The sequence below is a fragment of the Nomascus leucogenys genome, chromosome 10 (genome assembly GCF_006542625.1).
Source record: "Nomascus leucogenys isolate Asia chromosome 10, Asia_NLE_v1, whole genome shotgun sequence".
Lineage (NCBI taxonomy): Eukaryota > Metazoa > Chordata > Mammalia > Primates > Hylobatidae > Nomascus > Nomascus leucogenys.
Window position 1 is genome coordinate 68733763 of NC_044390.1, and position 16296 is coordinate 68750058.

General features: G+C 38.5%; 1 protein-coding gene across 9 annotated transcripts in view; it reads left to right on the plus strand.

The window, feature by feature from the left end:
- The window catches only part of MYBPC1 (myosin binding protein C, slow type), a 109341-nt gene that overhangs the window by 16226 nt on the left and 76819 nt on the right, over positions 1 to 16296 (plus strand). For 8 of the 9 annotated variants that reach the window (XM_003269916.4, XM_003269919.4, XM_003269918.4 and 5 more), the window contains exons 2-3: positions 3343 to 3378; positions 6055 to 6096. In XM_003269916.4, the coding sequence (XP_003269964.2) occupies positions 3343 to 3378; positions 6055 to 6096 (78 nt within the window). Of the gene's footprint in view, positions 1 to 3342; positions 3379 to 6054; positions 6097 to 10392; positions 10453 to 16296 lie in introns of those variants that run through there. The other variant, XM_030821270.1, reaches the window with a different exon arrangement.

Genomic DNA, 16296 nt, shown 5'->3' on the forward strand with positions numbered 1-16296 from the left:
ATTTCTACTCCCTGCAACCATCCCACAACGGTCCTAGCATTAATATCCTATAATGTTTCTGCCATTCTCTCTGATAAGAGTTGGCTATTCATGACCAATATTTTGTGGATTCAGTGGAAGTTGAATTAAGCCCTTTAAATTATCATTTTGATTTTTGGTCTGTTACATAGCCCATGGTGGCTACAGACAAAATGGAAATGGAGAATGTACATTTAGGGAACATTTACAGATTTAGTGCCCAAGATGATTCTCTTTTACGTATTTGATTAGAATTCACCGTTGGCCTTAGTTGGATTTTAAGCAACTATGGTTACCGTTAAAAAATGGGAATTGGTCACATAGATGCTAAACAAGCATGATCAAGTTAATAGATGTCCAACCACCAAAAGAAGCCCTCCTTTATTCTTTTGTATCAATTCTCTATGCATTTAATGTGTTTTCAGCAATAAAATGAGATACCAGCGAGATAAGAAAGGAAGGAAAGATCCCTGGCTTTGTTTACAGAAACATGAATATACAGAGACTATTAAAAAATAATTAAGTCATAGTGAAAAGAGAATGTGTTATGACGTGGTCCAGAATGCAAAAGAGTAAGGAAGAAGAACAGAATAGAATAATCAGCTCTAGCCAGGCTCAGTGGCTCACGCCTGTAATCCCAACATTTTGGGAGGCCGAGGCGGGCGGATCACGAGGTCAAGAGATTGACACCATCCTGGCCAACATGGTGAAACCCTGTCTCTACTAAAAATACAAAAATCAGCTGGGCATGGTGGCACGCACCTATAGTCCCAGCTACTTGGGAGGTTGAGGCAGGAGAATTGCTTGAACCCAGGAGGTGGAGGTTGCAGTGAGCCAAGGTCACGCCACTGCACTCCAGCCTGGCGACAGAGCGAGACTCTATCTCAAAAAAAAGAAAAAAAAAAAGAAAGGATAATCAGCTCTGAGAGCCTTGAGAAAAATGTTGGCAATATGGATAAAGATTGCCAAACGATAGTAATGGTAACAGTTCATTCTGTCAATTATAAAGCTCTTTCTACATGGCAGGAACTACCCTATGCATCTTACATAGAATTGGCACCCTAACAGGTTATTTATCTTGTTATTCTTATTTCACAGATGAAGAACCCAAGGCTGTTGGAAATTAAGGAATTGCCCATGATTGCACAATGAACAGGTCAGAGTCAGGATTCAGACCTAAGTCTGACTCCATCACATGTTCAGAAAAAGCAGGAGGTCTGCTGGGAAGAACAGTGGCAGAAAGGTCAGAAGGTGGACAGGAATGGCTTTAGAACAGAGAGGCCATTGGAACGTAGTAAGAGAAGGGAGAGAAAGAAGTGCCCATGAACAATGGCTTTGAATGTGAACCTGGGGAGTGTAGACCTAACCAAATAGTAATAGAAACACTTTCAAGTAGAAAAATGGGATGAAACACAGTTGTAGGGTAAATAACTTCTGCAGCTGTGGAGAAAGGAGACTGGAGGGATGAGAAACTTGTCTGTAGACAGAGCCAGGAAGAAGTCCTTGGGCATGGCATGGCAATGGCCCAGTCTGAAAGATAGCGTGTCAAAGAAATTGGCATCTCGCTCTCAGTATTCTGATATCCGTGTGCTGCAACAACTTATTCAAAGCCAAGAGGACAATATTAGATTTCCATTTCTGCACTCAGATCTCTGAAAATAAAATGCTTTGACTGACAGTTTCATGTTTTGGTTGACGATAACCCTAGTGATTCTTTCCATGATGTAGTGAAGAAACAAAAACATTTCTGACAATGACATCCAAGGGACATTTGTGTTTTCACTGTATCTGCAAATTACATCACATCCTGCCACGTTTTCTTCTGTCCATCTATAAGGTTATGTTTTTTTGTCTTTTGGTTATATATATCTTCCCTCACTAGTAAATAGTAATAACCTTATTTATGGCCAACTGAATAAAAGTTTTTAAAAAACAATAAATTGGAGTTTATACTAGCCACAAAATGAGTGATGGAAAAAGACATTATTGCATCCTGCCAGGCCTGCATTACTCTTTTCTTGATTTCTGTTATGGTGCAATCCATTCATTTTTCTATGCTCGTTCCAGCCTTCCTAGACTAGAACGGGGCACTTGGCCTACACACAGTGGTGACTGTTCCGCCAAACTGCTTGTTATGGGCATCGTCCGCCCTGCTCAACAGGAGTCACTTGTGGAAAAAAATGTGGAAAATCCCATATGCTGACAAAGGCTCCCAGGATTCCACAATGTGCCTATAATACAAAAACTTTGCTATCTTTATATTTTATTTAGTGATCAAGTAGAAGATAATTTTAGCAGCGATCACCTTCATTAACTGCCTCTTCTTGTCCTGGAGATGAAGCAGCTGCTTCATGAGTGAGTGATACTCACATGTCACTAATTCCCAATTCTGGGCATCCACAGGGATTTGGCAGGGGAAACGCTATGCTCTTTGTTCATGGGGATGCCTTTAGCTACTTGGAAATAGTATATTCTTTAACAGAAGTTTCTTTGTCAGACTTCATAGCCAGACTGCTCTGTAATAACCAGACATCCAAAGCCAGGTAAACCAAAACCTCAAAACCAGAGCTTGGAAAATTTTGGATAGGCGTAGGTGGGAATCTACTCCAAGCACGTATGCTTCCAGAAACGATTCTAAGAGGGCTTAATTCTGTTTCCCAGTGAATTGCACCTTCCTTGTAAAACAGCAACAACAAAGCACTGCAAAGTCAGAGGACTTTCATGTCATCTGTGTTCAGAAAGTGTCTCTCATGCAGGCAGAACAATGTTGGTGATGCAGTGGGTGCTCTTGCTTTCTGGGAAAAAGGGGTCTCATTTCTGCACCGACCTTACCTTAGCCTCTACGGGATATGCTCACCATATGCTTGCTACCCGTTGTGTTTCACTTCATCCTAACAGCAGTCCTGCCCATGTAAGATGTGGCCATTTCTCTAGAGGCAGGAAAACAGGCTCAGCACAAGTAAATGCCTGGCCCGCCTCTGGAGGGGATAACTAAGTGGCAAGGACACTCGGATCCCCATTCTACCTTTATCTTTCCATCACTACACCATGCCGCTTCCTGGAAATCTATATACCACACATAAATGGCAGCATGTATGTCTTAGGCCTCTTGATGCAGTAGGGTGTGTGTGTGTGTGTGTGCATGCGTGTGTGTGTGTGTGTGAGAGAGAGAGAGAAGAGAGAATGTGTTTTCCTCCTCCATCCCTCTTGTGAGTACACACAGGCGAGATGGCTGCCTGCAGCAGAAGCTGCCTGGGGCTGTAGAAAGCAGTTCTTCTCTGTGATAAATGAGCCTGACATTTCCATGACTCTTTCCATTTCTAGAAAATGAAGTGCCAGCCCCAGCCCCGCCCCCGGAAGGTGAGTAAAAACACTGCCTCACACATGTTTGGGCTGCAAATACAGAACGTCCATCCCAGCATGATTTGGCCTCCACGGGTGCTGTGAGCTGTGAGCTTTAACCTAACTCCTACTGAGAAGTTGAATGGTGACCATTGTGATAAGTTGAGAATAATAAAAATAATACATGGTGTTTATATAATCCTCTTGTGTTAATCTAATTTGGATGGCACTTCATATATATTAGGGGGGACAATTCTTATGAAACCTTTCAAATTATGTAAAAGTTATTATGTCCGCATTTTACAGTGTGGAGGCTGAGCCTCCATCCAAGGGGCTGAAGAATTTGTGAGGCTTTTTCCTATATAGTGAAGGTCAAACAAACCCACATCTTCTTTATGAGAGTGGGGAGTGGATCTATCTCTACCCTGGAAGATCAGCTGTCCCTTCTCAACTTGACATATGTCACTATTGAGCACCTCCAGAAGCTCCCTAGGGGCTTTTCAGAAAGGTTTGGTGGCCTCTGAGGTTCAACATGAGGACCAACTTCTTGAGTTCTTAGTACCATATTGTCCACCAGCTAGCAACAGAAAACGAGTACAGAGATCCAGTGAGACCCTTGGCAGGTAGGGCAGTCCCCTATGACACACACAATATGTGAAGCTTGTTTTTCTGTCCACATACAACTAAAGAAGAAAAGAAAATTGAAAGATTGAAAGATTGAAAGCTCAACGTGGCTTAAACTCCCAACATGGCTCTTCAGAGTCATTTATCAGCCAAATAGCCCCAAGATGGAAGCAACCAATATCATGTGCATTTTCCTATAAAGACTTCAAAGTGGCATTTCTCATCCCTCTTCCTCCTTGAAAAGGATGAGAAACTGGCATCCCATTCAGTAATTATTCCCCAGGTATTTACCCTGTGCACAACTCTAACCTAACCCTTCAGAGGGATTCAGCCATACCTACCATATACGTATTGATAGCTAGGTGCAAGCATATTGTACCAGATGTAGTGGGGAACTCTACATAGAAAACATCTCCCTGTATTCAGTTTGTTTGCAGCCAAGTAGAAAATAGAATACAGCCTGGGAAACAATTAAATAAAATGCGATCAAAACATTAAAACATTAGGCAATATTATAAGAACGCCCCGCCACCCCCCCACCCCACACCAAGCAGTATGTGATTACTTGTGGGTTGCTTAAACTGGCAATGTGTTATGAAGCCAGCGGGTGACTGTAGACCTGGTCCAGCTTAGGTGAAAACAGGAGTTGGAGAAGGTCTCAGTTTCTAATCATCTTTTCACACAAAAACTTATGAGGCAATTATAAAGCTCTTCCTCTTCCTCCCTGGAGATCGTTTTTCTTTTTTCTTTGTTTTCTTTTTTCTTTTCTCTTTTCTTTCTCTTTCTTGAGACAGGGTCTTGCTCTCTTATCCAAGCTGGAGTGCAGTGGCACCATCACAGCTCACTGCAGCCTCAAACTCTTGGGCGCAAGCAGAGATTGTTTTTCAGGAGGGCAGTTTGAGAAATCTAGCTGCTCACAAGAGGCCCTTTGTCCATCTAAGGATACTAGATTCACACACTCAAGCCCTAAACAGTATAGAGAAGTATTACTATGCGTCAAAATGAACGAAATTGGCTTGGTGCCATATGAGTTCAAACAGGGGCAAGCTCAGATTTATTTTCTTTAGATCTTGATCTTGAAACTAGTGTAGATGTGTGACATTCTTCTTAGGATCTTCCTCTTCCTTGGTATGCTTTCTCCTTGCCCATAACAAATGTACTTGGACCAACATTGAGTACACTGAGAACCTACTGGCCATTATAAGCAAACCTTTCCCTTCTGTTTTTCAGATTAGTTACTGCCACTGAGCCACTATCGTTTCCTTTGTATGCCATATTTCATATTCATTGCACAGTATTGACTTCCTCTTGCTCAAACGTCTCCTCCCAAATTCTGCTAAAATTGTCCTTCTTAGTTAACTGAGATTTGACTCTCCATTCATCAGTCCGAAAAAAGAGAATGCATTCTTGAAACAATTCTTTTCTTACCGATACCATAAGTCAGATACCATTTGCAGGTCTAAACTAACATGATTCCAAACACAGAGAAATGCAAACTAGATGGTCTCAACTGATAGAATCTGATGTTACTGCTCTTGTTTTGCATTTATTGCCACTAAACCCAATCCAGAAGATTCACATGGACACTGAAACATTTTCTTTGAAACAACATACACTGCACACAATTACATATTTTGTACTTTACTATAAAATCTAGAAGTCCAAACTCTTGGAATCATTACATGGGGCAAACTGACTTTTCTTTAAAAAGTCAGTCCCTGTTGAGGTCTAAAATAAAGTGGCTCACATTTTTTTTGCCTAATTCCACTCCAGCATGTTATATAACATGATCCAAGTATAGTTGAGTGCATTTTAACAAAATCTGTATTGAGTGTTCTGATGTGTACTTTTCCAAAAATGATCAGATTAATTGCTTTTCACTAAAAGTTTAGTGTGGCTCTAAATTATAATTTCTAAATCCATAATTCATGTACAGCACGAGTATTCAGTATCATTTATGACCTGTTCTGCTGTCATTTATTTCTTCCCTCCCCCTCTCCACCCCGTTGCTCATCACACAATAAAATGCTTTAAGACACTTTAAAAAATATGCTTGTACTTTCTACACAGAACCAAGTAAAGGGAAGGAGGCCGGAACTACACCAGCAAAAGGTGAGTTGGAGGGAGGGAGAGTGAGGCTGAAGTCAACAAAATTAGAAGCAGAAAGAGGTCAGTAATGATTGTCATGGTGGCCCCATAGAATTTCTCTGCATTATCTTTGATCAATGTGGTTTAGAGTTCTGCCTTTGCATCTTATCTGCAAGACCCAATCAGTATAATGACAAATGGTGCGTTGCTAAGTTCCCATTACATCTATTTCTAAAAGGAAAACAACAATGATAAAAATATCACAAGTACTTGTTGAGATGCCAGCAAATTAATTGGTAGTTTCCAAGTTTCAACATGCATGCTAAGAAAGAGAGGTGTTTGGTCTTCTCAGGATTATATCAATTGGGAAAATTATCTGAATTACCCAGTTTTTTTTTTAATTAAATGTTTTCATGTTATTGTGTGAACTGTTCCAGGTTTCACTAGTAATTTTGAAGGCTATAGCATCTCACTTTTTAACACTGACTATGTATTCATGTAGATTTATATAATGATTTCTACAGATTCACAATATAACATTAAGCAAACATGTTGCTCCTTCTTGAACTGGAAACTATTCCTGTAATATTATCCTATTTTTACTTTATATGGAGATAGTCTTGTTTTAGAAAATAATCTTAATCATGTACTTCTGTTACTCCATGAAATGCTAATTCCTTTATCTCACCATGGAGGAAATGATTATCATTACTGACCATCTGTCTTAAGCTAAGGAGCATTAGTCTTTCATAGAGGGAACTTTCATGAAGGTGGATTAGACAATTTTGCTGTATATGTTTGTATTGTCATTTTTAAAAGTGAACCTTTTACTTGCATAATGAATCAAAAAGTTTAAATATTGGAATAATTACTTCCTGACTGCAACAAGAAGTTTCTCTTTTTCCTGGACACTGCTCAAAACACGTTAAGTATCTCTTTGTTCTTGATGTGTCATATTCATTATCTAATTTCTATGATATTCTTGTCTCCTATACATTAGTAAAATACTTTTTTCTTTCTTTCAGTACATTGGATTACTTTTCTTCAGCTAACTTGAACTTATGCTCTCATAATGAATGCATAATGTTAGTAGACTCACTTTGTCCTTGACCTTCAGTGGCTCCCATGGAGAGTAACATGAATACTAATCCTGGCCACATGGGCCACAGTTTGAAGGTTATTTGCTTATGGAATGCAGACAGTGCAAACTCCTAGAACTCCTTCCATGGGATGGTTTCAAGGAGGTTTGGACATTCCGGCTAAAATTATTGTAACATTATTCTCTACAAGGCCAATGGGCATACACCTCTGTTTCCAAATTTGGAAAGGTGTTTGGGCCAGGCTGCAAGGCTCAACCAACAGAGCAGATGATGTAATCCCAGAGGGCAACCTGTCAAAGTTTAAACAAAGCCTGTGCCTGACCCTTAATTTGAAAAGTCACCATATTATACTTGTATGCTTAAATGAGAAAATGTCTCTCCTTAAAGTCAACCAACAAAAACTCTTTTATTTATGGAGAATACAGCATGATGAAAGAGCAAGGCTAGATGACTAGGGTATTTTGAAATTAGTAGCATTTTTCTGACATTTGCAGAAGATAAGCAAAACCATGACCACATGCAGTTGCACGCCCAGGTACAAAAACTGCCGTGTGTGTGTGTGTGTGTACATATGTTATATAATGGCAAATACATGTATATATATGTATTTGCCTTACATGCCTAGGAAGCAAATCAATTTAGGATAGAACGTGACATCCCTAAATAAAGAAGGTAAGTGGATGGAAGTTTATTATAAATAACACAGTCCTCTTCAACTATTACCCACTTTCATCAAGGACAGAGAAAATACCTAAGCAAAAAGTAGACACAATAATTACTGCTACTTGTATATCCCCAGTTGAGAAAGGAGCCCTGCAGGGGCATAAACAGGATTGATGGGTGCAACCTACCTTTTCTCCAGCATGAGCTAGAACTCTCCTGCTCTCCCTCCCTCCTCCAATTGTCAGTCTATTTTTTTTTTTTTTAACCATCCAACTCAGCTTTCACTTCTTTGAACAGCTTTCTCCTGACCATCCTGGCCCACTTTTATCTCCCCTTCTTTCTCCTGATTTCTCTTGGACCTATTGCCTCCGTCATTCAATCATTCTTGTCTCCACATAATCATGCATTAATGGTTGACTCCTTTTCCTAACAGGCTGTAAGCTTTTTGACATTGACCCCTCATCTTATTCCTTCCAGCATCTGGCAGAGAGCTGCACATAGCAATCGTCAGATAAATACTTGCAAAATGAATGAGCAGTTGAATTTCCATGCTGGCTTAGCTGCTGACCACTTAATGGTAATCTGGACAGATTTTTATTTCCATTCAACATGTGTGCTGGGTAGGAGGATGAACATCCTATGTATGTTCTTAGTCACTGAGGGTTAGAATGAGGCATTGCTGCAGAACAGATGGATGATTTCCACCGTAAGACCAACTTGCCTAAAGCTACTGAAAATGGTCTTGCCTGGATTTTGGTACATTTTCAGCACTTTAACTGGTATTCTATTTAATTGGTTGACATATATTCGATTAATTGCTCCAAATCTGTCACTATTAAGAATATTATTCATCGCAATGCAGCCTTAACATCGTTCCCAGATTGATTGAATCATTCTGCAACAGCTCAGAAATGTTCTGAAAATGCTTTTTGAAGCCACAGAGAGTAGATTCTAATATTAATCTTAGAAGTAGTATTGTGATTAGATTTGCCAACTTTTTCATATTTGCTAAAAGTCTCTGTCTGGAAAGCAGCCGATTTCCCAGCACGGGGTTTTATGATTGTTTGCTTGCTTGCTTGTTTGCATCTGGCTATCCATCCAGCTATCCTGTTCCTTAATACTGACCACTTTGTCCTGGGACCTGGGCAAAGTCTTCTGGAATTGAAACAAGAGAGATTACAATAAAGAAATGTGTTTAGCCAAACAGCAATAGCAGAAATTAGATGTGCAAATCTCCTTCAGAGGAATTATACCAGGAGGCAATGCCCTTATAAAAATAACGCTGTCCTGGCTTAGAATTCTTTCATAATAATTATAGGTAGCAAATTGGTGGAACACTAAGTATAGATTCTTTTCTGTATGCTCAGTGGGGCCAAAGATCCACCTTTTATTCTAGCACATATTTATTCAGCAAGATTTGCTGAGTGTTGGCTACATGCCAGGCACAGATCTGGGCACTGGGTCCTGCCCTCCTGGAGCCAAGTTACACTTTATGGGGAAGAACAACCACCAACAGAGGAAGGTGGATTTCAGTTTTGGAAGCAGACAAGAGTCACAGAGGGCCATGTGTAGACAATAATGTGGGTGATCAAGTGAGATCATACTTTTTTTTTTGTCAACTAAGATCCAACATCCTATGTCTGAACATAGGGTAATTGGAGTAGGTTTCTGCTGTGCCTCAACAGCTGGCCCTGTGGAAAGCTCCAAAAATGGTGCTGTGGCTGGTCCAAAAAGTGACGGCAGCATTAGAATCAGAGACCGCTTTGAAGACCAGTACTCATTTCCATGCCTAAGTGCTGATATTTTATTTTTACATCTTATTAGCTTAGAGTCTATATCTTTTCAATTGGCAAAGTTACTTCCTTTTTTTATTACTGCTTTTGGTAATCACTAAAAGGGAAATAAAAACTTATTTTCTTTTCCCAGGCATTCGCCACATAAACTATCGTGAATGAACCCTGTGTGTATTAAATATCTCACATAACCTGAGATGAAGTCTTTCTTTTTCATGAATGTGACTGGCAGATGAGGAAGTGAATCAGCAGAAGTTCCAACACACTTTCTCCTGAATTATGTGATTTTGTTTTAAATTTTAAAAAACGATTTTTAAAAAAATTTAGATTCTTTTACATCTGCAATAACGTTACCCTGGCGCTTTTTACCAGCATACTAAAATATTTTTGTACAATTTACCTTTAGGTGTCAATCAACCATCTACTAAAATTTCTCCATGCTTGATCTATGTATTCTAATTACATTACTTCTTTGTAATGAACTTTGTTAAAAATTAATGTCACCACACTTTTCAATTCAAAGACACAGCCACTGTTAGGCAAGATTGACTTAATAGATTTTGGGAAGAAAAAATTCATTAAATGTACGTATTTATTGTAGGATAAATCATGGTTTTATAAGCATCAAAGTGTGAAGGCATGTATCATCTCATTAAGAAATGCAATAAATTAACCGAATGCCTCAAAACATGGTGAATTAATGTTAGCTATTGTTATTGTCTCCCATATTTTATTGCTGTCGTTATGTTGGTCACAAACACCAGTATGTACTACAACTGATTACTCTGCTTGAGGAATTCATGAATTTGTCTCAATTAAACAAGGTATTGTATCAGTATTTCACTGTTTGTTTACAAGTCACATATATTTTAATTTTATAAGCTTTTGGTCTTTATTCTTAAATCTCAACAATTATCTCAAGTTTATATTGCTAAATTAATTTTAAAAGGCAATTTAAAATCAACCATAGGTAGGAGTTATTTTAGGCCCAAGAGAGTTTGGATAATTATAAGAATGTACACGTTCTGCTATCTCTGGAGCTTTTTCTTCAGTTACAAGTCTCTCACTCATATTACGAAGCATTTATGTGTACTCCCCTAAAATCCCAGGCTTGTAATATAAGACTGGGTTCTTTCCCTACTTTCTAGAGGTTCTTCTCTGGGAACTTCAGTTGTTTAAAGAATCATTTTTACGGCCTTACAAATGCTATTTTCCCATGACTTACAGATGAATAAAATTCTGCTTTAGTAAACTGCCCTTCTATGTAGCTAGGGGAAAGATAGGCCTGCTACGCTGAGTGTGTGGTTTCCCTGTATGTCATATTCCAACAAGCTAAAATCTGATGTTTATGTATTCATCATCACCACTTTTAGATAGAAAAAAATGAAATATGACTTACATATATTTTTTGTTTTGTTTGAAAATGTTGTAAGATGCTACGTCATTCATATATATATTGTTGAACTGGACACAACCAGAAAGATTTGAATATTCAATCTACCTCCTAGCAATAGAACCTGGTTTCTATGAAAAATAAGAACCATTAAACATTTCAGTCTCATCGAACTCAACCAAATCAAACCAGGCAATTTTTTGAGAATTTAAGGTCAGAATCCCAATATCTTAACTACAATTCCCAATCTAAAAAAAAGTGCCAGGACTGAAGCAACTTTTAAAAGAAAGGAAACTGGCTGGGTGAGGTGGCTCATGCCTGTAATCCCAGCACTTTGGGAGGCTGAGGCAGGAGGATCACTTGAGCTCAGGAGTTTGAGACCAGCCTGGACAACATGGTGAAACCCCATCTCTACTAAAAATACAAAAATTAGCCAGGCGTGGTGACAAGCACCTGTATTTCCAGCTACTCAGGAGACTGAGGCAGGAGAATTGCTTGAACCTGGGAGGCGGAGGTTGCAGTGAGCTGAGATGGTGCCACTGCACTCCAGCCTGGGCGACAGAGCAAGACTCTGTCTAAAAAAAAATTAATTAATAAATAAAAATTAAAGAAAGGAAACAGTAAACTTTGCTCATGTTGATTATGTTTTCTAGCACTTTCATAAATTTGAAAATTTATGTGCAATGAATCCAAGATTGCCAATTGAGAAGTAATTGCTATTTGACATTACTGTTGGGTGATCTAGACGAAGACTATTTCATGATACTCTGAAGCGCTCCGTTAATATGTATTCCTTCATAGTCCAAAACAACTGTGCATGTCCTCCAAATAGTCTTAACATTTAGTAGACTTTGAAACTACTCACCTATCAAATTTTTGCTTAAAAAACAGATTGCCAGCCGGGTGCTGTGCCTCCTCATGCCTGTAATCCCAGCACTTTGGGAGGCCAAGGTGGGAGGATTGCCTGAGCCCAGGAGTTCAAGACCAGCCTGGCCAATATGGTGAAACCCTGTCTCTCCTAAAAATATAAAAATTAGCTGGGTGTGGTGGCAGACGTCTGTAGTCTCAGCTACTCAGAAGGTTGAGGCACCAGAATTGCTTAAGCGTGGGAGGTAGAGGTTGCAGTCAGCCGAGATTGTGCCACTGCACTTCAGCCTGGGCGATAGAGGGAGACTCTGTCTCAAAAAACAAACAAAAAAAACGCAGACTGCCATCATTACATATTCTATGCATGTAACAAACCATCACATGTACCCCATAAATATGTGCAAATATTATTATGTATCAATCAATTTTTTAAAGACAAGATTATTTTTCTTCATTTTAGTTTCATGAACGTAAGTGAATTCTCATTTTGTGTTCTAGATAATTAACTCAATGTTTCATTATGCTCTGTGCACAAACAAAAAGTAAACCACCACAAAACCTTTATAAAGTGTTCACTTGAATCAAAATGGTTCAAGCTTCTAGTTTACATTTAATAAAGAAAGCTCCTTTCTAGGATTTGATTGAATTTTAACTTCATTTCTGTTAATTTTTACAGGACTTTAAATCAACAATCTTATCTATTTCAGTAAATAAAAACCTTTGAATAGGTGACAAGAATAAAGTACTAAATACTGAATTAAATCTATGGCAAGTAATATTATGGGAAAATTACAAGTTATTTTGGTTTTGAAAATGTAAAATTTTAATTACTTCACAGTCTTCTGAAACACAGAATTCTCCTAATAGCTCAGAAATACCTACATCGGGCAAATGCACAATTTTGTGGAATGTGAATGCATGCATATTCGTTCAGGAGAAAACATTCAAAATGAACTAAGTTTGGGAGGTAATAACGACCATATCATTTCTTGTCGCCCCCACTTCCAGTACACATTATTTGCACACTGAGAGCTTTGAGATATCCTGCAGTAAACACACAAACACAAAACAATAAAATACAAGCATTTAATTCCAGCCTAGCATTTTTCAAGCTTCTTTGACCACAGAGAGCTTCCTGTTAAGAATCTCAAATCCCACATGACCCAGTGATTCACCTCTTGGATTCTGAAGTAATGATATTAATATATGATATTAATATATGATAACTATATTAGTAATTTTATTAAAAAGTAATAACACATATCCCTGTTTGACAGTTTGGGAAAAGAAATTTCAGGCCAGCAGGTAATACTCGTAGTAAATATTCTAATAGATGATATAAAAACATACTATTTTATGTCTTTTTGTCAGGAATTTTTTAAAGCACTTTTTAATTAACATTCCTGTGCATGTATTTCCTGTATCCTGTTTTATACAGTCATATACGTTTACATTTTGAAATCCACAATTATTCTAGTTTGCTTTTGTTTTTGCTTTTAGAGTCAGGGTCTTGCTGTGTCATCCAGGCTAGAGTACAGTGGCGTGATCATGGCTCAGTACAGCCTCCAATTCCTGAACTCAAGTAACTCTCTAGCCTCAGCCTCCCAAGTGGTTGAGACTACAGGCATACACTACCAAGCTCTCAGTGTGCAAATAATATGCAAGCCTGGCTAATTAATTCTTTTTTTTTAACAGAGAGAGTCTTGTTATGTTGCCCAGGCTGTAAATTCACAAATATTCTAGTATTTTAAGTACAAAGATTTTATTATTCATAAAAACACTAGTTTATGCTTTGGGAAGAGTAGAGCAGAGGTTCAGATAACACCAAATGCTCCTTAAGGATGTAAAATGTGAACTTTGTTCACAGACCTCAGTGATGTGAGCACTGTTGCTCAGGAGTAACAAGTTGCTAAAATGCAGAAGGGATGGGTAGTATTTCTTGCTTCTCATGATGAATGTTTCTGTACATTAGTGACTTGCTGGGTAACTAGTAAGGTACTAGAATTGATATATGTGTACAGGGTCCTTTGCAATGAAACTGGTTATGACTTGATCCAGGTGTTTAAAAATCAGGGCTGTTAAGTCTGACCATACATCACTGTGATAGAATGTGGCTTTTTCAAGGATGAAGATACAAGTCTTAACCACACTGTAACTTACAGTTTCCTTAAAAAAAAAGAATAAACCTGGCAGCTATAGAATACACCAGGTGCATTCATAATAGCTGTTTTATATATTGGAGTGTTAACATTTTTAAATTAAATGTTTTACATTCACAAGTGATGGGGAGTCTTATCATTAAGGTGTGTGTAATTTAGAGTCCAGTTGGTTTTATTCTAACTGGGCTGCACTTGTTTTCATAGTGGTGAAATGCTATGTGCATTTATACCTTGCATAAGTCCTCATTCTACCACATGATAAATAACCCTCTGGCTGATAATATAAACACTAACTGGGGAGATTTTATTTATAAGGGCTCTAGAATAAAACACAAGTTTTTCACACCAGCATCATCTGTTACTAATACTCTTAATTAGTGCAGCTTTTCATTTTGTTATGGGTGGTCTCCTAACTAGGTTGAGTTTTCCTCCCTGCTAACAGGAAACAATACGACGTTCTTTTTCTTACAGCATTTGTATTATGAAAAGCACAAAGCTCCAGCCCACTGAACCTCTGCCAATTAAGATGGTGTTGGGTTAGGCTGCATCTGGTTACTGTCCTGGGAAAATCACTTTTATAGAGATTGTCTTCCAAGTGGTTTTAAAATTTATCCTTCTGCCGGGCGCGGGGGCTCACGCCTGTAATCCCAGCACTTTGGGAGGCCGAGGCAGGTGGATCACGAGGTCGAGAGATCGAGATCACCCTAGCCAACATGGTGAAACCCTGTCTCTACTAAAAATTAAAAAAAAAAATTAGCCGGGCGTGGTGGCAGGCACCTGTAATCCCAGCTACTTGGGAGGCTGAGGCAGGAGAATCGCTTGAACCCAGGAGGCGGAGGTTGCGGTGAGCCGAGATCGCGCCATTGCACTCCAGCCTGGGCAAAAAGAGTGAAACTCCATCTCAAAAAAAAAAAAAAAAAAAAAAAAAATTTATCCTTCTACTGAAGTTTTTAGGTCGATTAGGTAGGCTGACTAAATTTACAAATAAACTTGTTTATCCAAAACAGATAAATAAAATGTGAACTTTGAAGTTCAGATGTTTTTAAAAAGGGAAATATTCTGCACATAAACACTAAAAGACATATTTTGAATTTCACAAATACATATGGGTAAATATTCAGAAATTATACAGCATTTTCCAACACCAATATAATGTTGGAAAAAATGCTTATAAAGTTTATATTCATATTAATTTATCTTGACTTTTGTTTCTTAAATACTGAAGAGCAATTAATCATGAAGTTTTCTGGGTAGAAATGAGTTCTCAGATAGTACACATATAGGCTTTTCTGTCTGTGTCCAAACGAATGTGATATATGAATAAGGTCTGCCATTCACTTTTGTTACAAAATCAGGACTTGAAAACCACTTCCATTATTGATTTCATCAAGGTTTGATTTTTAGCATTCATTTTTTCCTAACCTACAGTCACATAAAACACTTGCAGTGTCCCATTTTTAAATCTGTGCTTCCATTTGGATTACCCTACTCTATCAACTTTTTATTTATTATTTTTTCTTTCTTTGCCTGAAATACTCAGGTTTCACTTTTCAGGTACCAAGTTTTCTAAGGCTTGCTCAGCAGTTGAAAGTGTATTGTGTGGTTTCTCATCTTCTTTTTCAGATTTCCCTTTCCTAGGTTACTTGGGATGAAGTCCTTTTCTCCTTGACTTTTTACTCCTATTTCTTGTTTCAGATGAAGAGGAAGTCTCCCCGCCTAGTGCCTTGCCTCCAGGTTAGGATAATTTCTACCCTTTTCCCTGCTTTTAAATGTATTATTCATTGACAGTAGAGGAAAAGAAAAGGCGGTGAGCCTCCTTGCTCAGTCAGTGCACAGAGCAGGGGCAACAGGTTTCGCCTGTGCTGGCATCAAGAAGGAAATGTTGGCTTTAATGACAATTTTTTGTTTTACATGAGAAACTTCTTAGAAAGAGGCATTCTTTGAGAAATAAATAAGATTGGTAAATCCTGGGTATAAATGTTAGGGGTCAACATATCTGTCTTCCATTTCTCACTATATATCCACCCTTTTCCCCTGTTCCTTAAACTTAGATATTTGGATTTTAAAATTTTTCTTTTCTTTTCTTTTCTTTTTTGAGGCTGAGTCTCACTCTATTGCCCAGGTTGGAGTGCAGTGGTGCTATCTTGGCTCACTGCAACCTGTGCCTCCCAGGTTCAAGTGATTCTCGTGCCTCAGCCTCCCGAGTAGCTGGGATTACAGGTGTGTGCCACCAAGCTGGGCTAATTTTT